The sequence below is a fragment of the Opisthocomus hoazin genome, chromosome 15, assembly GCF_030867145.1.
Source record: "Opisthocomus hoazin isolate bOpiHoa1 chromosome 15, bOpiHoa1.hap1, whole genome shotgun sequence".
NCBI classification, from domain to species: Eukaryota; Metazoa; Chordata; class Aves; order Opisthocomiformes; family Opisthocomidae; genus Opisthocomus; species Opisthocomus hoazin.
In genome coordinates this window covers 9,842,776-9,867,152 of record NC_134428.1, presented here as the reverse complement: position 1 = coordinate 9,867,152, position 24,377 = coordinate 9,842,776, and the positions used below count along the sequence as shown (strand labels likewise).

Sequence of the window (24,377 nt, the reverse complement as noted above, 5' to 3'; positions counted from 1 at the left end):
ACTCTGGATTCTCCTTGAGGTGTTTTTAGGAGTAAAATACTTGAGCTGCATCACCGAAGTTGTGAAAAATACTTGTTCATGAACACTGCAAACCAGGAGACTTGCTCCCCTTTAACAAACAACCTTGGATTTTTATTATTTTTTTAAGACAGTGCCCTTCAACTCCCTTTCACGGGCCCCAGACATGGAACACTATCTGCCAGAAGTCGGTGAAAACAATAAAAAATGAGTAACAAGGGATTTTCAGGAGTTGATGGGGCGCAGAATGTAGAAGGACTGGTTAAGATTTTTCTTTCCAACTTGCAATGCTGTTGCAGAGGAGGAGGTGATAGTGCTTGAGCAGCATGAATAAGGCTGGAAAGCTTGTCCCTGCTCAGTTCAGAAGCCGTAGTCCCATCCAGCTCTGGTTTTGGCAGCCTTGCTAGCTTTCCCCTCTTTCAGAACTGCTTCTCTCATCTCTGACTTACCCTACGGCAGTCACTGCTTATGGGATGGAGTCTGGGACTCCTCTTCTTAATGCCCATGTCCTGGCCCCATTATCCAGACTCTTTGTGGCTGGCCTCTGATATATTCCAGTCTGATTCTCTTCCGGAAAAGCTGTTTGAAGAGCCCTGATGAGCAGGTGTGGAGGTTAGAAAAGGAGAAACGAGCTCATGGAAGATAAGCAACACAAAAGACTGGACCACTAAGGATCTATCATGCTGTGGGTCTTGGTAACGGTGGCTGGACTCGCTATCCTGTGAAGCCCAGGAAAATTAACTTTTCATTCCAGAAGAAAATGAGCTTTGCAGTGTTTTCCCACTCCTGGTGCAGCTACCCAAGCACTGCCAGGCTTTTCAGCATTGTTCTTTGTTTTAGTTGCAGGACAGGTAGCTGACTTGGTCTCTCCACTTGCTCGTGGTCTCCCGGCAGAGCAGGGAAACCTGGCCACCGTCTGCAGGACAGCAGAGCTTCGCACAGCCGACATGCATCGCGATGCTTGCGCGTCCAGGCAATACCCTCGCTGCTGTGCGTTGTAGAAAAGTCAAGCAAAGGAAAACAACAAAGCAGGAATTAATTTGCCTTTGCCTTCCTGCTCCCCTGTCCCTCAAATGCGCATTGTGAAGACTTGTGGAGTAATTGCAGCATGCAGCTTGTGCTGCCATTTCTAAACCACCTAATTGTTCTGGTTAAATGGATTTGGAGCAGCTGAGGGACAGAGGAGTGTGCTGGCATGAATTTAAAATAGGCTTCTGTGTCTTTGGCATGAGCTGCAAGAAAGAGAAGCGAATCTGCCGCGTCTCGCAGCATCTCTGTTCCACCCGGTACCGCTGCGTCCCTTCTGAGAATGCTGTCAGAGGCAGGTTTTTGCAAGCTGCAGCCTGAAACGTGGGCATCATGCTGCTTTAGCTTCCCTGCTAGCAAGCGAGAATGTTACACGAACTCCTAGTTTGTATATCTTCGCTCTTGTATCTGGATCAAGCCCCTCTGGATGCTGGGGTCCCTCCCTAATTTTTTTATTTTTCCAGGGGTTCCCCCCGAGAAACCTCATCTTGTTAGCTCACGGAAACAATGCGTCTTTATGTGTTCACAGTAGGCTACTGCTGCCGAATGGCTGTTGTCGTTCCTAGTAACTAATTTCGCCTGTCAGAAATAATCACTCGGTACAGAATTTTATGAGCTGCTGTTGAAAAAAATACATCCAATTTTACATTGTGTGCATTTTAAAAACCCACTTATCCTTATGTTTCATGTGCTCAATAAACTGTACAGAGCTTCCTCTTTGAAAATAATTTTCCTTACTAACAGAATGCGACTGTGACTTAAACTCTATTTGCCAATGCATGTGTTTATGTAATGCAAAATTACATCCAAAAATATAGGCAAGTATAGCTGTTTTGTACAGTTATCTGTAACGATGGCCTTCACCAGCTCAGACAGTTGCCATTAGAGGAAAAATATTTAGAGAAGTCTTTTATGAATCTCTTATACTGGAAGAGCCTCACTTGTTTGAGGTCTAAGATAGCTAGCATTTAATCACAAATCTAATCCAAACATTGTCCCCTTTTGCAGTCTGATATCTGAAACTAGTGGATGTGTTTTGACTAGTTTTTAAAGACTGTGAACCCGCAGGCAGTTGCTCTGAGGCAGCGGAGGTGATGGAGCGTGGCTTTGCTGCGGTCCTGGCGTGTGCGTGAGAGCCAGTTCCTGCTGGCTTGCGAACTGTGCCGCTGCTGCTTGCAGCGTGGGAACAAGCTAGGCCTGTGGGAATTGATCAAGAGGTGGGAATCAGGGGGAAAATGCAATTGGTTATTGTGATAACCAAATGACATGTGCTTAGACAAATGTACCATTCATATCAGTTGATCTCCTGTGTGAATTTGTGTGTGCATTGGAGATGGAAAAGTTGTTGATTTTAGTTACACTTAGATGTGGTATTACATGATTTATTCTGACTCTGGACTAGAAAATGGTAAAACTTTTTATATAACAACTGTCAAGGAAAATTAAGGCTAAGCTACTTTATTTTTAAACCTCTTGCAATATTTTTTTCTGTATTTCAGAAAGCCAATACCATGTCCAAATATATTTTTGAGCATTTTATGAATACTGTACTTTAGCCATTAAAACCATTTTTTATGAATACTGTACTTTAGCCACTAAGATAAACACTAAATATAAGTAAAACACTGTAAGATAAACACATTAAGATAAACACTAAATATAAGTAAAAGATAAAACTAGATTCTGGGAGGAGAGACATAGGAGTGGTTCACCTAGGGAAGGAGGAGTAGGTGCCAGTGCAGGGAAACTTGGGCGCAGGTGGGGACGACCACGTAGCGTGCCATGGAGGTGTGTTTGATCTGTACGCGAAGAGGCATCTCATTGTGTTGGGGGAGGTGGGTCACAGAATCATAGGCTGGAAAAGACCTCTAAGATCATCGAGTCCAACCTTCCACCCAACACCACCATGCCTACCAAACTGTATCTTGATGGGTCACTTTGTAGCAGAATGCCCATGGGAGATGGCTGTAGCGGACTGGAACGACAAAGCGAGCCTTGGTGGGTTGTTGTAGCCTGCTATTGTAGGCGTGTTTGCACGGCTCCATTTGTTGGTTCCTGCAGAGCTGTGTCCATGTTCACTTGTAACAGGCTCATAGAGACTTTTGAAAAGAAATACTTTGCAGAGCAGTCTTGAGGAGGCAACTGTAGATTGCAGAAGTACAGACCGAATAAATAGCTCTAAGCAGAGGAGGGACACCAGTCAAGGTGGTTAATCATTGTGAGAGGTGCTGGGCTGTTTCGCCCTGTAGCAGCTTTTTTCCACAGTGGTAATCCCACTGCCTTGGACTCGCAGTTGTGTTTTCCTAGAGGATGGTCATGAGATAAGAAATTTGTAGTACTCGGATATTTCTTTGCGCATTGATTATGCAAAAGTTAGCACAACTAAAGAAAGAAGCGGAGAGTGAAAAATTAATGAATGGATTAAATGAATCTTGTCTTACAAATTAAGTTACTCTTTTCTGAAAAAGTTAACTAGTTCCCTCTACACTACTGATCCAAAACCTTACAAAGCTAATCTAGCTTTTTCCAGCGTGCACACGAGTGTTGTGCAAGTGTTTGCTCACCTTGGCAGGTTTCAAAATACCTTGAGTTTTAAACTGAACTCAGAGCAAACTAAGAGAATCCAAGTGCTGTGTCAATTGTCTGGAAAGGCGCTAGGAATTTTCTTTGTACCTGAGTGTTATTAGTGTGTGAATTTATCGATTTCTGTAGGCAAGGGGTCTTTTGTTTTCTTTTATCACTTTTGCAAAAGCTCAAGTGTGAAGGAAAGCAGATGGTATCTTGGCTAAAGACAATAGAGAAACTAAATTTCTGATATATGAGTGCTGGGTAAGAGATACTTCCTATCATGGTAGCAATAGATCAACTGCTTCTCTGCATCTAGTCATCAACATCTGTTTACATATTTTATTGATGGCATAGAAACAATGTAAGCAGTAAGCCGTGATCTTTCTGCTGGAAGATCAAATCCATTCTCAGAGCGTATTTGTTAAATAAGAGTTCTTCCCAGGAGGTTTATGAGTAGTAGTGACGTTTCATTTGGACTGCAAGCTTTGGTCCATTGCTGCTAGATGGTCTGCACCCACTGGGGTGGAGGGACATCCAGTGAGGTGAAAAATGCCAGCTTGGTCTCTGTACAGGCAAAAAAGGCCTCGAGTGTCCTACATAGAACACAGGGTACCACACTGCTAAGTGTAAAGTTTGACTTTAACTGGATTCTGTATAATAATTCAATGAACTGTTTTATGTACTTACGAATTCCAGCCAGGCTTTCTGCACAGGTGATCTAGAGTGAAAAAGGAGTCATATTATCATCCATGCTACTTGACTTTGCAAGGTCATTTATATTTCCCTAGCTGAGGTAGAATCGCAGCGCGGTTGAGGTTGGAAGGCACCCGTCTGGATGTTATCTGGTCCAGCCCTCTGCTCAAGCAGCATCGCCTGAAGCAGGCTGCTCGGGACCATGTCCAGTTGGGTATTGAATATCCCCAGCCCTGGTGACTCCATACCCTCGCTGGGCGACCTGTCCAGGGTTTCTCTATGTTTAGATGGAACTTAGTGCATTTCAGTTTGTGCCCATTGCGTCTTACCCAGGCACTGGACACTGCTGAAAAGACCCTGGCTCCTTCTTTACTCCCTCCTGTCAGGTATTTATTACATGTTGATGGGATGCAGCCTGGACCTTCTTCAGGCTGAACAGTCCCAGCTCTCACAGTCTCTCTTCATTAATTCGTAGAAACTGTTTTTTGCAGGGGACTGGTTCTCCTTTATTTCCTGGTGCTTGTCCTGCTGTCTTTTTGTATTAGATGAGATTTTTCTCATAAACTTAGGTTGAATTGAAATAACAGATTGGCTTGCGAGACTGACTGGAAACAATTTTTTAGAAGTTCAAAGTAGTCCACACACATAGAGAAAGTAGAGAAGAAGAGCAAGGGAAAGCAGATATTGATCTTTACCCGCTGACCCCGCTAAAGCTGGGAGATACAGATTTAGCTCAGAAGGTCATTTGCCTCAACAAGACCTAGCATCAGACTCGAGTCCTAATCCTGAGACTGCTCTGCACATCAGCAGTAATCCATCAAAGCATGCTTTCACGTTCTTTGGGCTGGAGTTGGTGAAAGGGGAAACTGAAATGAATGGTGCAGTAATAGTGGCTGCATCCACAGGCACGAGAATAAGTGTTTGCTTTTCTTTTTTTTTTCAGAACGTCAGCCAGAAAATTCTCTCAAGATTGAGTCTTTTTGAGTAAAGAGAAGATAAAATGGCATCAATGTTGCTTAGTCGACAGCTGACCTGTTGCCTGCAGCAAAACCCTAGACTGCTTGTGTTTGGTAAGTGGGGTGTTTTACATTTTCTTGGTTTGTATTTGGTAAGTGTTCACTTTATGCTGGTGGAGAAATTTCCAGTGTGAATATTGCTGGGGTTTGTCTGGTGGTGTTGAATCTTTCAAAACTTGAAGAAACAATGTTCTGGTCTTAGTTGTAGTCCAGAAACAGGCCACAAAGCTGCTGTGCGTTTTTGTCGTGGTTTTTCATTTTTTGGTTTTTTTTCATTCTGCAAACAAGAACTCATTTAGTTAATAACTTGCACTGTGAACATGCTAACTGAAACGAAGCTCCTTGGCTCTTGGAACTCTGCTGTCACAGAGCTACTTTCTGATGCAGACAGCATCCCTCAAAATCAGCCTTTTTGTCTGTGTGCTGTGTAGCGGGACCCTGCTCATCGTCCCTCGTGGGGAGGTTTGGTGTGACTGACGTGAAGAGGTGGTCCTCAGTGGGGATGTGTGTTTCTGCCTGTGGTTAGCTCTAGTGTGAAATAAAACCCTACCACACAGCATCAGGCTGCTTTCTCTTAGCTGCATAGTGACAAGTGCTTGCTTGGCCCGGCTTGTCGTTTAGCATGTGTCTGTGTATATAAAGCTTGCAATCTCTGTGAAATAGATGTAAAAACTAAATTTCTGTTGGCTTTGTTGGACAAAGCAGTGTAGAATGTAAGATTTAGCAGTGTTCTTATACTGAATACAGTATGGCTGAATGGCTGTTTCCATGACCGAGTAAATCTTAATGTTCCTTCTCTCCTCCAGCCCTTCTTCTACAGGGCCACTGCACTCCTTCTGCCACTGCCAGGCAAACACAGAACCCTTCCATTTGCTCTGAAACTTAAACATGATTGATTTCCTTTGAAATAATACACTTTGGGGAGCAACGAACCTTTGGCTAAAGAACACAAAGTCTGGTGTTGTAACTATTGGAAAAGTATTAGGTCAGTGTTTCAGCATGGGATGCACTTCTATTTATGGGCGTGACGCACTGATGATCCGCGCTGTGCAAGAGCTGCGATCGTTCGGTCGATGGCAGGCGATGGAAAGTGCTTGCAGCACCCAGGCCTTCGTTAGTTGTCAGTCCTTGGAGCTCGCCTGTCACCTCAGCACCACTTAATGCTCCCTCGCCCTCCCGGTGTCTCACACGCTTCTGGGCAGCTTCCCAGCCGCAAAGACAGGCGCGTTGCACTTGTGCAAGGCGCTGCATGTCACCGGAGGGCAGATGTGCTCGTGGTTCCTCTCTCACCACTGCAGCGAGGGGCTGTGGATCTTCAGTAAGAAAGGAAAGGAACTCCGGGCTCTGTTCATCCATCCTTGCTTTCAGGAAACTTGCAAGTGGGAAAGCCTGCTAAAATATTGAAGCAAAGACTAGAGGGCCTTGGCTGCAGGTTGTGTAACAGACCTGGGGCCTGTGGGACTGAGCGCTTTGTGCGTGTGTCCAGAAATTAGAAAAGATGGAGCAAGAGGAGAGCCCCTCACGAGAAGGAGCCCTATCCTGGTGGTTTTTTAGCCTGCAACATTCCTGGCTGACAGAATAGGCAAGAGGCTCTGAGACCTGTAGCAAAAAACAGAGTGCCAGGCCACTTCTCTGGTGAGCCCCAGCTAAGGCTGCGGTGCCGCTGGTCTCTGCTGGCTTTTAGGGCGATGCGGTGAGCAACAGCCAGGAGCTCTCTGCTCCGGAGTGCTCTCCTCCAAGGTATTCCTGAGCACGCAAGCTCAGAGCTTTACAGACGGAAGAAGAGACTTGCACATTACTCCCACAGAAATGCTGCAGTGCCATTTGGTCTGCTGATTTTTTTTTCTGTAAGTACTGAAATGACGGGGTTTGTGAAGGGGGGATGGAGGTGGAGAGGAGGAGAGATTGTCTCTTGGGGGGAGTCTCTACATCTGTTGGCTGTCATGTTTCAGCTGTGTGTGTGCATTAAGTGCAATAATCCTGTTCAGCTTGAATCTGTGCTAAATTTATTTACAGAAAGACTTTTTTTTCATCCTTGATTATTTCTGATTTTTAATGCAAGTGTAGAAGTTATCATTGTGCTGGCCCTGAGTGTGAAATAAGCTGGCTACTGACAAAAAAGGGGCACGTGGAAAGGAAGGGTGTTTGGCAAGTTTGCATTCGCTGTAGCAAAGGATTACATGCACATTCACTGTTGTAAAACATGTGGGAACAAAGGTCACTGAGCTTTATATTAATCAAAATATTTCCAGGAATGTTTTCGCTAGTTGTATGTGGGAGATAGTATTTAATTCTAGTTATTATGGATTTCAAGCCCTCAATCTTTTAAGGAACATGGGACAAGAGATAAGCATCTGGTTGGAGAATCTTTTTTATTTAACCATTGCTTGTAGTTCTCATTGCTACCACAGTTATACCACAGTGCTAGCCTGTGGAAAGCTAACTAGAAAGGGAAAATGAAAATCGTTTAAGTTGATTAAAATGCAAAAGCTAAGCAAAACGTATGAAAGTAATATGCAACTTAAATCTTCCCAAAAAATGTGAAGCCTTGTAAGTATTTGGAGTCCTTACGCCTTCCTTAAAAATAAGCCTTAATCAGGTATGATTTCATTTTCCTTATGTATTTGATCTACTTGATAGTTTGGCCTCGAAGATAAAGTTCACTGGAATTTGAAGGGTGGCAGAAGAACGGTAATAGAGTGAGTAGCTAGCCTACTCTATTTTAACAAAGACTCCTGCATAGTGCTGTCGGTACGGTAACAGCCAGGCAAATCTGGGAGAGGTGGCGGGTGATGGCAAAATGATGACGTAGCTCCGTGTTCTGTCTTACCTGAGTTGAGTTTTATTACTGCTGTCAACCCGGTGTGCTGCAAGGTGGTCACAATTGATAGTCTGAAGGTAAATACGTATTCTGCTTTGTGCCAGCTCTGGTTTTATCAGCTGTGCCTCTGTAGTAGGGAAGCTGTTCCGTTGCCATGCTTTGGAGGCACACGAAGATGCGGTTGGTTGGTAGTTGGTAGGGTAGTACCATGGTTATGAGGGCAGGCTGAGACTCCAGGGATCTGGGTTCGGTTTCCTACTGCTTACCCTAAGGGGTTGAATTAGTCTTTGAATCCTGAACTGGAAAGCATGTCAAAAGGTCAGTCTCCTGCCTTAAGGTAGCATCAGTTTGCATTAGTGCATGCCCATGCCCTTCTAGGATGCTGACCTGTTCTGCAAGGCCCCAACAGTGCGGCTTCTGCTATCTGCTGTATGGCTGAACTGACCTTACCTTTACAACATTTTTTCTAATATTTAACCTAAGTTTCAAAACAGGGGAAAAATCAAATCCTTACTATTTGTCCTGCCCTCAGAGAACCTGGAAGCTGGAATATTTATTTTATCTTTACAGCAGCCTTTTACATATTTGAAACCTATTACCTCCCCCAAGACCTCATACTTTTTTTTTCTCAACCTGTCTAAATACTGTTGCAGTCTCTCCCTGTAGGTCCAGTTTTTCTCCTCCAGATTCTCTGCATTTTTATTGCAGTGCCCTAAATGAACTAACTCTGGCTGAGGCTGTGCCTCACCTATCTCAGTCAGTTTCCTATCCCTCTACAGAGAAGAATGTTTTATCTCACAGGTGTGCTGCAGTGAGTCTGAGAGATGTTCGTATTAATTATTGACTTGTCCCCATCACAGTTCCTGGAAAGAGGTTGGAAAGCCATGAGAAAGATAGAGTCTGTCCTGCTTTTGTCTCCAGTATTAATCCTTGCCAAGATTTTTTACTATTTTTATTCAGTTTGTACATTAGGAGCTTCCCTAGGAAATCAGTGAGGACAGCTTGTATGTGTGTGAGGGACATGTGGGAGAAGCCAGGATCAGTTCCCTTCTCCGAATTGTAGGGACCACAGCCTTGAGGTGAGCTTCAGCTGATGCCCTGGGAACTGGCTGTTGGTGACTCTGCGTGCAGCCTCTCCCTCCGGGCTGAGGAACCTTCACTCTTGTGTCTGATCAAACCTTCCCACAAAAAGCTGAGATACATAAAAACGTTTGTGTAAAAACCTGCTGTTGGAAGGAGGCTCTGCTACAAAGCTATGTTTGGACCTCAGTTCTCAGTCCCCTGCGTGAACGTCATACCATTGCTGTTCCCATCTAATTTTCTCGTTCTTTCTGTGCCACGAAGGGTGGCCGTGGCAATCGGCTGTGCTTCCCTGCCTGCTCCTTCCTCGTGGCTGTTCGTCTCTGGGGCTGTCCTGGAGAGCTCTCACAGCGGTTGCTGACCTGTTGTGCTGCAGATGAGGAAGGGTGTTACGACTGATTCAGATCACAAGACCTACAAGAAAACCAGCAGCTGGGTGCTCCTGCAGCTCTGCTGAGGAGCTGGTTTGGCATTGTGCTGTGATAGGGAGGAGGAACTGCTCTTACTCTTTCTTATGGGAGCTTCCACTTCTGTATGGCCTGTTTGGTGTCAGATTTTTTCTTTGTCATTGGAGAATCCTTTTCCAACAAAATCTCCAGTGTGTATGTGGGCGTACTGAAGCACAGGCAATCTCATGTGGAAGAGCTTCTGATCTTACAGCGCAAGCACTCTGTAAATAGCAATCTCAGTTTTCACAATATTATGCAATAGCGATGTTCGTTTTCCAAACATCTCTAGCTAGCCTGGCCTTTTGCCATTCCGTTTCAAGATCTGTTAGTAACAGATTCTACTTGCAACATCTAAAAGAGGACTTGGAGGAAATCGCAGTCCTCCTACTTTTGGCTGTTGGGGCCTCCACGCTCTAAAAATGCTGTCAGGAAGGGATTTGGTAGACGCCGTGGAGTGGAAGTTACAGGCGTGCAAGGAGATTGCGTTTGTGCGTGCACCGGGCAGCAGTGCTGTGACACACGCAGTGTGTCTCCCTGGGGACCGGGGAGCTTTCAACTGGCGCTCTTTCACAGCAAAGCGCTTCCATTTGAGAGATCGGGTATGCCAGCATTTATTTTCACCTCTTTTTTTTTTTTCCCCTTTTTTCCTCCTCTTAATTACACTGACGTCATTTCAGTGCCTCCACTGGAGCTTCTCCCAGGCAATATCCAGTTGTTGTACACTCAAGAACTGTGATAATATGAGTGTTATTTGTGGTCAAACAGATCAGAGGTTTAAGCACTGTTTTTCTAGGCCTGTGTTGAACCTAGCTCTTGTTAGCAGAGATCAGTATTTAGCACAGAGACCTGCTAACAGTAGTGCTCTTTGTGACTGCCAACATCACAAAACGTTAGAAGGGTGTACTTATATTAATTATGTTGCTATAGCGATGTGGTACTTTGTTAAAAATTGCTGTGAGACACCTGGTGAGTGATGAGGGTAGCATAGAAAAGACAGGTTGGAAAATGAGCTTTTCTCTCTGCGAGCAAATGATGACATCCTGTCAGATGAAAAGGAAGGATGCAATAATTTGCTGATGTTACTCCAGTGTTTAGGAAGACGATGTGTGTCGCATAGCGCTTTGAGAGGTCTGCAGGAAGCAGGAAAAGTAGAATGTAACTTATTCTACCCGACCTCTTTAAGTGGGATGGGTAGAAAATTCCCTGCCCTCTTGGTATTTTCTGTATTCCAGATATTTTATTGCAGCGGTAACGCAGTGAGCCCTCTAAAGGAGCAGCCACCAGGAATCCTATGCAAGTCACACGGACGGAGTTCTGCAGGCGCCGGCCATTTAGACTATCGTAAAAACTGATCAGAGTCCCAATTTACTTAAATAAGAGTAGAGGAAGGAAAAAAAAGAGTTAAAAAGGGAGAAGCTGGGGAACCATGTTTTTGTGTTCTTAAAATTTGGGTTGTTTTGTTTATTTTTAACCAACCCTGTGAACAAGCGTGCATATCTGATGACTAGTGAAGTGGGCTATTTGGAATAAATCTGTTGACCTTGCTAGAAATTGTGTGAGTTTGTGCCAATCATTTATGTTATGCTCTCAAAGGGAGAAGTTTGAGGATTAACTCCACTCTGGTTTTAGCTTTTGTTATCAGAGGCTTTGTTAGTATGTTCAGGTTTTGGCTATTTGAGGGTTTTGTTCTAGCCAGTATTCTTCATCCTCCACCTGAGGGGAAGAAAAAAAACACTTTTCAAAATCGTTTGATCTGATAATATGGCATTTCATTTTACTTATGGCAAGCTATTCCTTCAAATTCAAACCATAGTGTTTGCCTGAGCTAGGAGGTGGAACAACTGGCAAGCGTAAGGACCAATAAATCGGTATAGCTGTCATTATACTGATGTTAATAAAGTGAGATACTCTGTGGGCTCCTGAAAATGAGTATATAAAATTAAAGTTGTATCAGTGAATCAGCCTAGAAATTGCTTGTTTGTAGAGCATGGTGCAATGTAGCATGCTTTAGGAGGTAACATGCAAACGAAGGGAAACTTGTCACTTGTGTTGCTCATTTCTTAGCTGGCTCTGGTTTGCTGACTTACTGGAAATTATTGTGGTTTGGATAAGCTGCTCCTGAAACTGTTGTTTAAAAAAATAATGTCTCGCAAATTGACCAACATTACTAATTTGATAAAAATTAAAGCAACTCTTTGTTTAGGAAGACCTGTATGTTTTAGTTTTCACTTGGCCAATTTTTGCTGTGTATGAAAACCTGTCAACAGACATGAGCTGTGCCAGCGTGAATTAGTGCAGCAGTGCACAGCAGAGTAGCGTTCATTTTTAATCACTGCTATGTGCCCATAGCAGATACAGAGTTCAACATACCTGTGCAAAAGAGGCAGTGGCATAAACAGCAGCAGAATACGATGATGATCTGAGAAGCAGGCTGACCGGGTTTGGTCTTTGTTGCACAGCCTGGCTGATGGAAGCGACTCCTCTTGCCTTGTGGTGTTCAACGAGTTAAGGTGACAGTGCAATGTTCGCCAGATGAATTCCCTTTTTTGCAGCTCTGTAAATACGTGTGTTTTCGTGGGGGAGACTGTACCCTTTGCAATATCCACAACAGAACTTTCTTAGAGAAATAATTAAATTTGTGTTTAATTTAGAATCCTCATCTGTATAAATATTTCACAGATGGTCCCTCAGAGAGGTGGAAGAGGGAAGATGTTATCCACACCTCATGGCCAGGGAATCTTTGGCTGCTGGTCTCAGTTTTAGGGCCTGGAGGTCAGGCGTCTCACGTGTTTGCCGGAGTGGCTTGGTTTTACTGGAAGAGGAGATCTTTACTCTCTCCAGACCAGTACATTTTTGCGCAAACTCAGTTAAAAAGCCTAAGAAGGGCAGTGTGCCTACATCATCTGCTGCTCCGGATGGGAGGGCCCTGGGAGGTGGATGGAGGGACGCGACGGCACCGGGCAGGGCAGGGAGGAGGAGGAACAACATGCATGCAGGTTGTAGTTCACTGGTCTTGGATTTGCAGCTGTGGCAAACAATTCCAAGTATGCTGCTGGTATTCTGCATCTTTCCTGTCGCTGCTGGCTACCAGAATGTCCCATACGTTCTGTGCCTCTCGGTGCTTTCCCCTTTGTCGTATCCCAGAGCCTGGGGTGAGGGAGAGAAGAGGACACAGGAGAAGGAGCAATGTTTGCCACTCATTTGCCGTGATCTCTGTCGGGGAAGGAGCAGGGGGCACAGAATGGTTGGTTTGGTCTCTCTTCCCCTTTTAGACTTCGTAGCGCATCTAATGATTCTGCAGCTTTATTGGCTATGAGATGTGTTGCTTTCGAGCTTTTATAGGCAGTAGCTTTTTTCCCAGTGGAGCGGTTGTCATGCGGTCCCCAATTTACATGAACGCTAAAGAGAATGATACAAAATGAAGTGGCGTTGCTGGAACAAAACCTATTAATAGCTTTGCAGAGAGGCACTGACGCATCTCAGAGATAACACTTGGAATTAAAGCTGAGGAGAATGATCGTCTTCGCAGGCTATGTTTTCCCAAAATGAGCAGGAGGGCTCAGTTAGAGATGCTTTCAAAGGGCAGTATTTTTTCAATAAAATTTCTCAAAATCAGGCTTGCTTGAGACATCTCAACTTGGGCTGACACAAACTGAGGCAGATACCTCTAATCACTGTTGGGTATCTTGGCCAGCTGGTTGTCTTCAAAGCACTGCCAAGCAGTGTTACAATATACCTCCTATTTTCCCTGATAAATGTGTATTTTATTTGACAACTGTTGTTTCCAAATAAAAGACGTTTTTAGTACATTTCTGAACTTGTACCAACTTAAAAATGGCTATCACAGACTAAAATAAGTTACACTCTCGTCTTTTGGGTGATACTCCTAAATTGAGCATATTAAGATTAATTTGTTGTTGATGTTGTGTGGGTAGAGGCTTGCAGTGGCTTCATGACAAAAATGTAATTGTTAAGAACGTTAGTTTAGTTCAATACTTAACCACAGCGTACAGAGCAAGCTCGTTGTCTCGTGGTGGTCACCTTGGTGGGGCTCTTGAGTCTGTGCTGCCTTTGTTGCAAAGGTACAATTCCTGTATTATCCTGTAATCCTCTTAATGGAATATATACGTATTTGGAATATATACTTACCAGAACCGCCTCTGTCATATGAAGTATGCCTAAACCCTGGATTTTGAAACAGTTACCTCAGAGATGGAAGCAGAGCCTGTTACTAATGAATCGCAGGGGATTTCTGCCTCTTGGTTTCATTAAATGTTGGGTTTATTACGATTCCCCTATTACACACATGGATAAAGAACAGCAAGGTCAGAGGCAGGATCAGAGGAAAAACTGTCACTATTTGTGACCCAGATTTCAGAGCTGCGCTGCAAGATGCTGCATTTGTGTGAGATATTGAATTACTTATTTTAAACACAGCCATTTACCTTTCTGAGACACAAACCTTTCCCAAACAGTGTTCTTTGAGCTATTGCGAACATCACAGTGTTGGACTCCATCAAGGTTTTTCGGTGATTACTGATAGTGAGCGAAAGCAGCTCTGCGTAGGAGTGCGGAATTCACGGCAAAGGCTTGCTCAAGGCGTAAGGGACAGACTCACGAACAGAGGTGGAAGCAGATGTGCTCTTAGTCCTTTACCGCAGGATTTGCCTCTGTTTCTGTAGGGTTGCCCTGTCATTTCACTTGAATGTTTTTTAAAGCCACCTCACTGGTATTAGTTTTATTTTAACGCTTGTCAAAGATGAGATATTTAGTTCGCTTCGGACAGTACAAGGTAATTGGTCTCATCTGTCAAACGTTCTCCATCAGGTAAGGTATTTATTCTGAGCGGAGAGCACAGAAAATATGGTCTGTACTCAGGTTTTCATTATTTCTTACAGGGCACAGATATATCAGTCAAGCTGCAGCTAAAATTGATGTGGATTTTGATTATGATGGACCTCTAATGAAGACAGAAGTTCCTGGACCACGATCTAGAGTAAGTTCCTGAAGTGTCGTAGCTTGTATTTTTTTTTTCTGTAGCTGTGTCTAACTTGCTAGAAAACGAATTTAATTCCAAACCTTAAATCTGATATGAATAAACATAATTTCACAACAGTCTATGTCTGCTTTTATAAGGATGCTGAGAAAGAAAAACTCATGAATGAAATGCCCCTCTCTGAGAAAGAGAGATCTAAATCTCAACTGCCCACTTCCGACGTGAAGCAAAAGAGCATCAGTTTGATGAAACATCTCATCAGACTTGGCTACTTGTGCTCCTGCTGAAATGGAAACTTAGTTGGCTTTTTATGATGTGAAATAATGCTTTGGTTTTGAAATGAAGCAAGAGTTTCAATTTGCTGGACATTGTTTGACTCTGGTAGTGTTAGTGGTAGAGTTAGTAGTTATATGTGTGGTGTTTTGGGTTGTTTTTTTTTTTTCTTTTTTTAGTAAAAAGGAGCTGTCTTTCTAGAACCAGAGTGCCAGCATCCTAGCTGTGTGTCTCTGGCTTCTCTTATTTTCTGATTTCTCTCTTGTTTTCTCGGTTCAGTTGATCAGTGTAGAAGAGGCAGCTTTCCCTTTCTGGAGATTTACAGTGAAACTGTGTATGCAGCCCAGGTGGCTCTGCTTGCCACAGTGAATAGTTTTGACTGTCATATTTGCAAGATGCACTATGAAAGTTCACGTGGCAAGTCGAGTTGCCTGGTAAGCCATAGGACTGCAAGTTTTGCATATGATTTATGTGATGTAAAAAAGAAACATGCGTTCTTCTTCAGTATTTGGTAGTTAGATATCTGAGTCTCTTTGATGTTTGTTTTTCTACAGGAATTAATGAAGCAGCTGAATGGAATTCAGGTAATTTGTCAAGTTTTCTGAGTTTGGGGAGTGTTAATACTGTGATTTCAGAACTTGTTTTAAAATCCTGTTTTGTATGTTAAATACCATACAAAAAAAAAGGTGAAACACTGACTCTGGGTTTGCATGCTGAGTATATGATGTGCATTTGAATACAATCTTTTTTACTATGTTTTGAATACTGCAGAATTATTTTGCTAGGATCAGTGATTTTTCTTTAAACATTTTATGTCCCTTTTGAGTTGTTGTCAAGTGGCCAGTGAAAACATAGGTATATTTGAGCTTAGAAGTATGTCAGCCTAAGTGCTTGTTGCCTCCCAAGATAAGTGATTCGTCCAAGTCTGTGCTTCATTTCTGTAGAAAAAGTGCATACTTGCCCTTTTAACCGTTCCTCTTTATGAAAATAGCTCTACAGTTAATTTACATGCAATGAATATAATCAGAGAGTCACAGAAGGGTTTGGATTGGAAGAGACCTTTAAAGGCCATCTAGTCCAACCCCCTGCCACAAGCAGGGACATCTTCAGCTGGATCAGATTGCTCAGAGCCCTGTCCAACCTGAGCTTGAATGTTTCCAGGGATGGGGCATCCACCACCTCTTTGGGCAACGTGTCTTTGCATCTTATCATTAGATATTTTGATCAGATTTTGCTATATAATCATTAGTTACACCTTCCTCCCCACTGCTACTTTTTAAAGTATTAACTGTTTGTTTTTTCCTTTAAGAATGCAGAAGCTGTGCACTTTTTTTGCAACTATGAAGAGAGCCGAGGAAACTACCTAGTAGACGTAGATGGCAATCGCATGCTGGATCTCTACTCTCAGATTTCATCCATCCCAATAGGTAGGAGACAGTTGTACCGAATCATTTTGCATTGTCCTTAAGCTGTCATTTTCTTACCTCAGCCACTACCAGAGAAGCTGGTCAATTAACTGAAAAAAACAAAGCTGGTGTAACGTATGCCTTGTTGCAATCAGGGTACACCTCACTGCTCTGTATTACACAGTGGGGTTTTTGAACAGCTGAAGAGACTACACACTCGATACGTAGAGCTCACTTGAAGTACATAGTGGTACCTGGAAGAAGCTTCAGTATTAATCTTAATTTGAATGTGCAAGTTCTGTAATTTAGGTTGTCTTTGCTTGGATTTGTATACTTTGCAATTCTGTAGCAGCGTGTTACTGTTTTAAACGCTAACAAACATAACTTCATGCTTTAGTTAACATTTCTGTCTCAAAAGAACTGAAAAAAGGAATTGGCCATGTGAATCCAGTAGGATGAAGCAAGACCAAACACTGAACTGTGGTGCTGAGAGAAAGCCAAGGTGGGAGGTCAGTTGGGCTGAGGGTCCAAACCATGGACCTGTCAAGTGCTTGGGAAAGTCAGTTGATTTTTCTCGTGGAGGATTTCAAGAAGCAAAAGAAGTAAGGCAGAGATGTAGGCCCCAACTGCAAGGAATATAGGTTTCAGTGGGTGTTCACTTTGTTTGTTCCTCATCCATAGTTCCTCTTAGTTGCTTAAAAATACATTTCTGCAGAAGCAAAAAGAGCAGAAGTGGTGGGGTAATTTAAAAGATAGATGTGCTATGTACAGAAACAGTGATGACTCAAAATCATCCCTACAGGCCTCTTTTAATGGGAAACAAAATTTAGTGATGGCCTTACCAGGTTTTTGGCATCTAAGACCTTGTGACTGCAGTGAGTTTTCAGTTTTCCCAATCTTCTTTGCAGACAGTTAATATTTTTGCTCTTGTGTAGCACCTCAATAAATGTGTAATCATTCCAGAACTCCTCAATGCTTGTAGCTTATTTTCATCAACATGAGTTCTAGAGATTTTTTTTGTCTTTTAGAGGCTACACTGAGATAACTTTGTCACTGCTAATGTGGAAAAAGGGGTGAGACGAAGAAGCACAATACTTGTATGCCAACTCTCATCTAACTTAGATGGGGTTGGATGTTAGGTTTCTAGGAAAGGAAGTGCATTTAGTGTTCCAGACCTCCCATTCTACACGCAAGAAATGCTGATTTGGAGAAGCTAGTGAGTGATCATGTAGTCGAAAGAAAGTCAGTGCAGACTCCAAAAGAATTAAATTAAGGTTGTACAGACAGTGCACTGAGACTTTCTGACCTGCTAGTGCTCGGTGGTGCACGCATCTCTCTGTTAGTACGGTTTTTGTATATAAAATATTTAAGTATTGAGGGGGACTTACTTTCTTAGTGGGCAGAAATTCTTAAAAAATATGTTCAACTGTTTATTAGCAGCTGAATATCGTCAGTATTTATGCATCCAAAATGCTGTGTAGCTTTTTCTGACCTTTGTGGAAAATTGAGTAAAAAAAGTTCATGTCTTTGAAATAATTTTTCCAGGCTATTTAGCTAGTTGCATGAATTTATTTTTCTTAAATCCTGTGATTTTAAAATAGGATTTTGACAGTTCTCTTTTAGCTCAATTGCTTCCCTCCCAATCATAGGTAAACTTTTTGCCGAAAAGCAAATGTTCAAGAAATAAAATGCAATCTAGAGTGGGAAAGCTACTTGAATTACATTCTGGATGCTGACAGGTAAAAAGGGATATTCTCAGGAATGCGGTATGTAGTCTCCTTGTCAGCTGCTGCTGATAATATGTAACTTTAAAATGAATGAAGTGTTGGATGCTTTATGCTGCTTTATGCTAGATGTTGAGAGACTTGCAACCTCTGCTTACAGCGTAAATGCAGCATAGGCAGCAAAATTGCAATTCCTGCTAACATTTACTTCAGCTGTGAATTGGAGTGGGGCTGAATTTGTACTGTCTGCATACATTAATCCTTAGACGGCTCTTCCCAAGCCATGGAAATGAGAATGCAGCTCTGAGCTTATAATGCTGAATGCAGTGAGAGTGTGAATTTCCCAAGCCTATGAATATATTGCCAGTAAGATAGTTAACATAACCCTTAAACATTTAAATTGAACTTGCATTCGATTCCAGTTGGTCTAAGAGATCACTTAGTTCCTTGGAACCAACTGTAATAATGCCTGATTTGGTTAAAATTGCCTAAAAATCTGATTGTTCATATCTGTAGCACTATTAGATGTACTAGTAATGTCATATACGACCATAACTGAACTGAGATCTATTAAATCTCTTGAGATACCTATACTAGTCATGGGATATAATAGCAGGGGTTTCTGCAGTTTACTTTCTCTGGCTGACTGAAACTGGTGACATAGATACAAGACTGCGGTACCTGTGACTGATACTCAGCTAAGCCATCTGGTTCCTCCTTCACGTGTGGCAATGCTGTCTTGAGGAGAAGCTGGGTTTTTTGTCCTAGAGGACGTGTTCCTGCGTCCTGAAGGAACCATAATACAGTACTTCATGCAGCTTCTCAGATAATGGCTCTGTGATGCATAGCAACAAGAAGTAAATGGACATTTAATACTTACAGGCTGACCTACATCTAAGTGAACACGCAGCATGAATTTATTTTTTTTAAGTTGTATTGAATGACAAGACTGACTGTCTGAAGCCGCAGAGGTTGCTAATAATGTCCCTCAAGGTGACAGAGTTAGGTTCTAGACTGGGACATCAAAACAAGATCACAAATCGTTTGCTAGTCATCTGTGCTTATCTCTCTGCAAGTAAATTCAATAAAACCTTTTATGAATCTGTCAGGACTCCCCAAGATTTAATAATGATCTGCTACACTAGAATATATTTATCAGCAGTGGCTGAGAGGTAATAAGTGCCTGCACGGAGAGATAAGAATTGAAGTATAAAAAACCTCTGGGTAAAGATGTTTTGGGCTGCTTCTTACTGAAAAAAAAAATTGAAACAGTTTTTTACCACATGTTTTTTTGGGAAGTTGTAGCGCAACATACTCCTTGAAATCTGTATCTGTTCTGCCTAATGGTGTTAGAAACCCCACGGAGCCAAATGCAAGAGGGGATTCTGTGTGTGCTTACTAGCAAACCTCCTGGAATAGCGAGTGGAACAGATGTTTTTCAGTGCTGGGAAGGTCTGGCTTTGTCTGGGGAGATGCGGAGAGGGGTCGTTTGGGATTGTTGACAGCAGCCTGCTTGCTGCTCAGTTGAAATGGATTCTTTCGGCTTTCTCCATCCCATTATTTTAGCGGCCTCCAGTTTATTTTCCATTTACAGACTGGCACGTTCATGAGCCTGGAGGACATGTATGTTCCTGTCGCGTTGATCTACACACACAGCATGAGTGGTGAAGCGGGTGCCCTGCTCTTAGGAGCCAAACCTTTGCATTGGTCACAGCAATGAAACAAGTTGCTGTCTGTTTGCCGTCTCAGCCTGGAGATTTTTGACTTCGTCTAGCACAGCTGTTTAACTAGTTAGTTCTTCCTGGTGTTAGTTTTATGCCTGTGAACCCACGTACCAGCACAGCATCTTTCTACACCAGAGCTACTCTTTCAGAAAGAGTCAGGCTTTACAGATTCTCTCTTACTTCGCTGGGGCCTGTTTGAGGATGCGCCAGTGGAACAGGGAGTGCTGGGAGGGAGAGAGATGGAAGAGACCTCTTGTCTGGGTGGGAAGAGGCAAGTTGTGGGTAGTAGAAGCCTTGAATTTGTGTTACGTAGGAGAAGATGCAAAGATCTCTGCATTCCTCATGCATCTGAACACCAGCAACAGAATGACATGTTTTCACAAGCAATACCTGAGTTAATAGTTAAGCTTCCTAAGCAATGGTAGCTATTTATAACAAACTGCTGTAAGATTTAGTTTGGAGATTTCTGAAACAATAGATACGCTCTCAAAGGTGCTCTCAGCGGCAGCCACAGCTCGGCTCTCGGTGACACAGCTCTCAGCTGTGTCATTCCCTCCAGCCTAACAGCAGTTCTTTCCATGACAGGAGATGTCTGTGTCCCAAGTAACCACTTGTTATTATCTTCATAACAGTTTTAACAGATTCTTTGCAGCATGACATGCTGTTAAAGCAATCTGGGTATTTCCTTGTTTTGAACTAAAATATTCAAAATGGGATTTATAATTGATTTGTTAATGCAGTAGCCTAATGCTCCATTGTTCAGACAGGATAATCAGGGCATTCACCTAGAATGAGGAGTTCAGAGGCAGGATGTTTCTACAAGGAATATAAAATATGATGTTAATCTCTGGCTTTGGCATTTCATACACTAGAAATCAGGCATAAAATGAAATTTTCTGAGCTCTTTTGGTGAAGATTATTTTTTTGACATCAGAAACATTGGTTTGACTGTAAGCAAGCAGGTTATCCCATAAAATATCAATGCATATAAATTAAGCATCTTTGTTGTGTTAAACCTGAAGCATCCTTAGTACCTTGATGCTTCTGGGTAGAAAGGATAAATTGTTGCATCTTTTCTAACTAAAAGTTTGTTTTGGGAAATCAGTAAGTGTGTGGATTTTGGCTTGACTGTTTCTTATGGTCAGCTGCCAAAGACCGGGGAACTGGATGGAAGAAAAGCACAAAGGGGGAAATACACATTTCTAAGTTGATTTTTACCATGAGGAGAAATCCCATCAGTTTAAAAGCACAGAGAGGGGGAAAAAAGCTCTGTTACTGTGCTAGGAATAATCAGTCTGATGTTCAAGGAGGGTAAAAATTGCTTTGGAACAAGAGATGTAGCACTAGGTACTGTAGATGGGCACGGCTGCGTGGGGAGCTTCCCTCTGTGGTGCAGGGTCCGAAGCCGTTCCTGAAACACGTGTCGGGAGCCGGGGCTCAGCGAGAGCCACCGACGTCGAGCAGACCCAGGCTGCACAGTAAGCAGCCTGCTCCGGGCAGGAGATGCTGGAGACCCTCCTGCAGCTTGGCTAAATGGTGACCGACAGGCACAACGGCTTGTGGGCCATGTTGCCAGATTTCCGCCCTCGATGGAGGGAGAGGAGAGGCGAGGTTCACACGTGGTGCTGTGGAGAAACCAAATGTGTGTGGGAAACCTAGAAAGGAGAAGCAAGCGAACATTTGATAGTGTCAGGCCCACAATACTTGGTAGAAACGACAATGTTTCAGTCAGGCTGTATCAGGCAAAAGATCCATTCAAGTTAATTTTTTTGTGTTCGATTTTTACCTCTCAGGACTGAAATATGTTTTGCTATTGCCTGATGCCACATCTGTTCCAAAGTTCCAGATAGTAATATTTTGTAAAAGGAGAAGTTTGTCCTAATTTGCGAGAAGTTCTACTATAAATAGTTAAAACATACACAAGTTACAGAAACAGTTAAGCATCAGAATAAGGTTATCCTCTAGATTACTCTTTACGCTAGTTTATTGAAACCATATAGAAAGAACTGTTTTCTTTCTTTGTTCTTTCTAATTAGGTTACAGCCATCCCTCTCTGATGAAGCTTCTACAGCAGCCACAGAACTTGGTAAGTGAATTAAAACATTCAGCACCTGAAAGAGTCTTCTCCCTCCTCGTGGCCATCTTTCTTATTTTTTCTGAAACAGATAATGAATGCTTAATGACTCAATTTAAATTATGGTGGGATCTGCTTGCTTTATTTCTGACTAGATGAAAAGAGCTTGGTAGTATTTAAGAAGACATAGCCCAAGTGTGGGCCAGTTCCCTCTCTCACTGCGTTTCCCTTCCTAAAGAGCCTGCTGGCTCACTCCAGCAGTGTCAGTCCTGAGCCAGCATGTCGGAGGAGCGCAGACAGCTGAGTTCCCCGAGCCGATGTGCTGTATGGAGTTCTCATTTCTTCAGGAGGAGAAATTCTGCCTTCTCCAGAACTAAAATACGTCCAGTTTTTAAAAAAGCACCAGAGCTAGAAAAGCTGGAGTTACCAAAGGCAGATGTGGATATCACGGAAGCACTAATATTTCTAAATATTTATATTGACTTTTAAAAATTATTTCTGAGGTGATAACAATACCTTCATTATAACACAGCAGTAGGCAAAGTCAGATTTAAAAAAAAACAAACAAAAAACCAGAAAAACCCAAACCAAAAAAAACCACCCAAAAAACCTGTTGTCTGGTGGCAGTTGGTGGTTTGTCCGCTGGGGAAGGGAAGTGAGCTGGCTGCCTGCTGGAAGCCTGCAGCGGGAGAAGCTGCCCCCAGAGTCCAAAAGGGGTGCTGCTGCCGGGACCCCTCTGTCCCACCTGCGAGTGTCGGAGATGTTACCGGTACCCCGTTCCGATTTCAGAGCGGGCGGCGCTAAGCCGTCGGTCTGCCGAGGGTTTCCGGCTGGCTGGAGCCCGGGTGTCCGCTTTGCGGCAGGGTTCTGCAGGGCCGAGGGCAGAGCGTGGTGCAGAGCCAGAAGTGCGCGGGCCTGGCTGCCGGCAGGAGTGTGCGCGGGGGTCTGGCGGTGGCCAAGGTGCCAGCTTTATTGGGAAAGTACGTCTTTGGAGTGGTGCACACTGAGGTAAGGCCCTGGTTTACTGTTAACACTGGGATCACTGTTGGACGGATTTTTTGTTTGGTTTGTTCGTAATGCGCCCTGTACCCTCTTTATAGCCAGCTGTAAAGAACAGAATACGTATCTGTTCCTTTGAGACCATAGCAGCTTGATGTCGACGTTCTGCTTTTCTCAGTACTGAGTAGCTCATTAACAACAGAAGAAAAATACACTTTTCTGCTTAGTGGCAAGCATTGTGAATTGACTGTGACAGCCCATAATCAAATTCACAACAAATTTATGGTCTCGTATCTCTAACTTTATATGAAAATGTACTTCTAAACTGAGATTAAAAATCATCAGATTTCTCTTACATACTAAACAAACAGTTTGTGTTAATCTGTCAGTAACATCCTTGCTTAGGTTTGTCTTTACGCTGGAGTCTGTTGAAACAAACATTGTTTTGAAAGTAATGCACTTGTACAAGTTACAAAGCCCTAGCTCGTACTCTGTTCTGTCTTGCGTGAGATTTGGTTTTCCCTGAGAATTCCGATGAAGTGTTCTTACAGGTACAGTGTGGCCACTCACACCTCTTGCTGTGGTCCACATACTGAATAAATGAGTACTTCTGGTGAGGAAAAAGATTGAAGGATGCTGATAAAGGTGCAAACTTGAGTTGCACTGAAAATACGAACGTTTTGGGAAGAGGCAGTCTGTCCCCTTTGAAGACCCATGAAGGCTTAAGTCATCAAAGCTCAGCCTTTAATTTCAGTGATGACTTGTTACAACAACAAGAAGAAAAACAGCAAACAAAGGAAAAAAGTGCAAATAATGCTGCTTTGCCATTGGCAAATTTATTGAGCTTCTCCTTTTCTGAGCAAATTTAATTTAAAATAAAAAGTAGCACATTGTGAGTCAAATGAGATTACCTACAAAGACTAATAGCAATGATAAATCTATTTTAATCCATGACACTTAATTGAAATTAATTGCATAAACATGACAAATTAGTCTCCATTAGTGGGCTGGGGAGACTGAGGGGGTTTTTCCAGAGCTGCTCTTCAGAAGCGCCTGTGTGGGCAGCAGGCTTAGCTTCACTGACACAAAACTACCTTTCTCGAAGGTGTGAGTCCCAGTGTGGCCAGTTCGTAGGACCAGTGGGACAAGTCAAGTTGGAGGGGACCTCAGGTGGTCTCCTGCCTGCTCAGAGAGGCTTGGCTGCGAGATCAGACCAGGTTGCTCAGGATTTTATCTGGGGTCTTGAAAACGTCTAGGGAGGGAGACTGCACAGCCTCTTTGGGTAACCTCTTCCACTGCTTCACCGTTCTCTTGGTGGAAAAGCTTTCCCTTATACCCAGAGCAGCACCTCTCCTGTTTTGGTTTATGCCCTTTGCTTGTCATCTTCCCACTGGAGAGCCTGGAGCCTGGCTCCGTCTGCTCAGTAGCCTCCGCGGAGGTAAGAGAAGGCTGTGTTCCCGTAGTCACTGCTGTGATTACCAGGGCTCTTGCAGCAACACAGAGTCAGTTC

At 43.2% G+C, this 24,377-nt stretch overlaps 1 protein-coding gene across 2 annotated transcripts in view; it reads left to right on the top strand.

Annotated features, from left to right (window-relative positions):
• The window catches only part of ABAT (4-aminobutyrate aminotransferase), a 56,374-nt gene that overhangs the window by 17,883 nt on the left and 14,114 nt on the right, over positions 1–24,377 (top strand). For both annotated transcript variants that reach the window (XM_075435923.1, XM_075435924.1), the window contains exons 2-6: positions 5,249–5,375; positions 14,570–14,667; positions 15,495–15,524; positions 16,250–16,367; positions 21,831–21,880. In XM_075435923.1, the coding sequence (XP_075292038.1) occupies positions 5,306–5,375; positions 14,570–14,667; positions 15,495–15,524; positions 16,250–16,367; positions 21,831–21,880 (366 nt within the window). In that variant the 5' untranslated portion in view covers positions 5,249–5,305. The remainder of the gene's footprint in view (positions 1–5,248; positions 5,376–14,569; positions 14,668–15,494; positions 15,525–16,249; positions 16,368–21,830; positions 21,881–24,377) is intronic.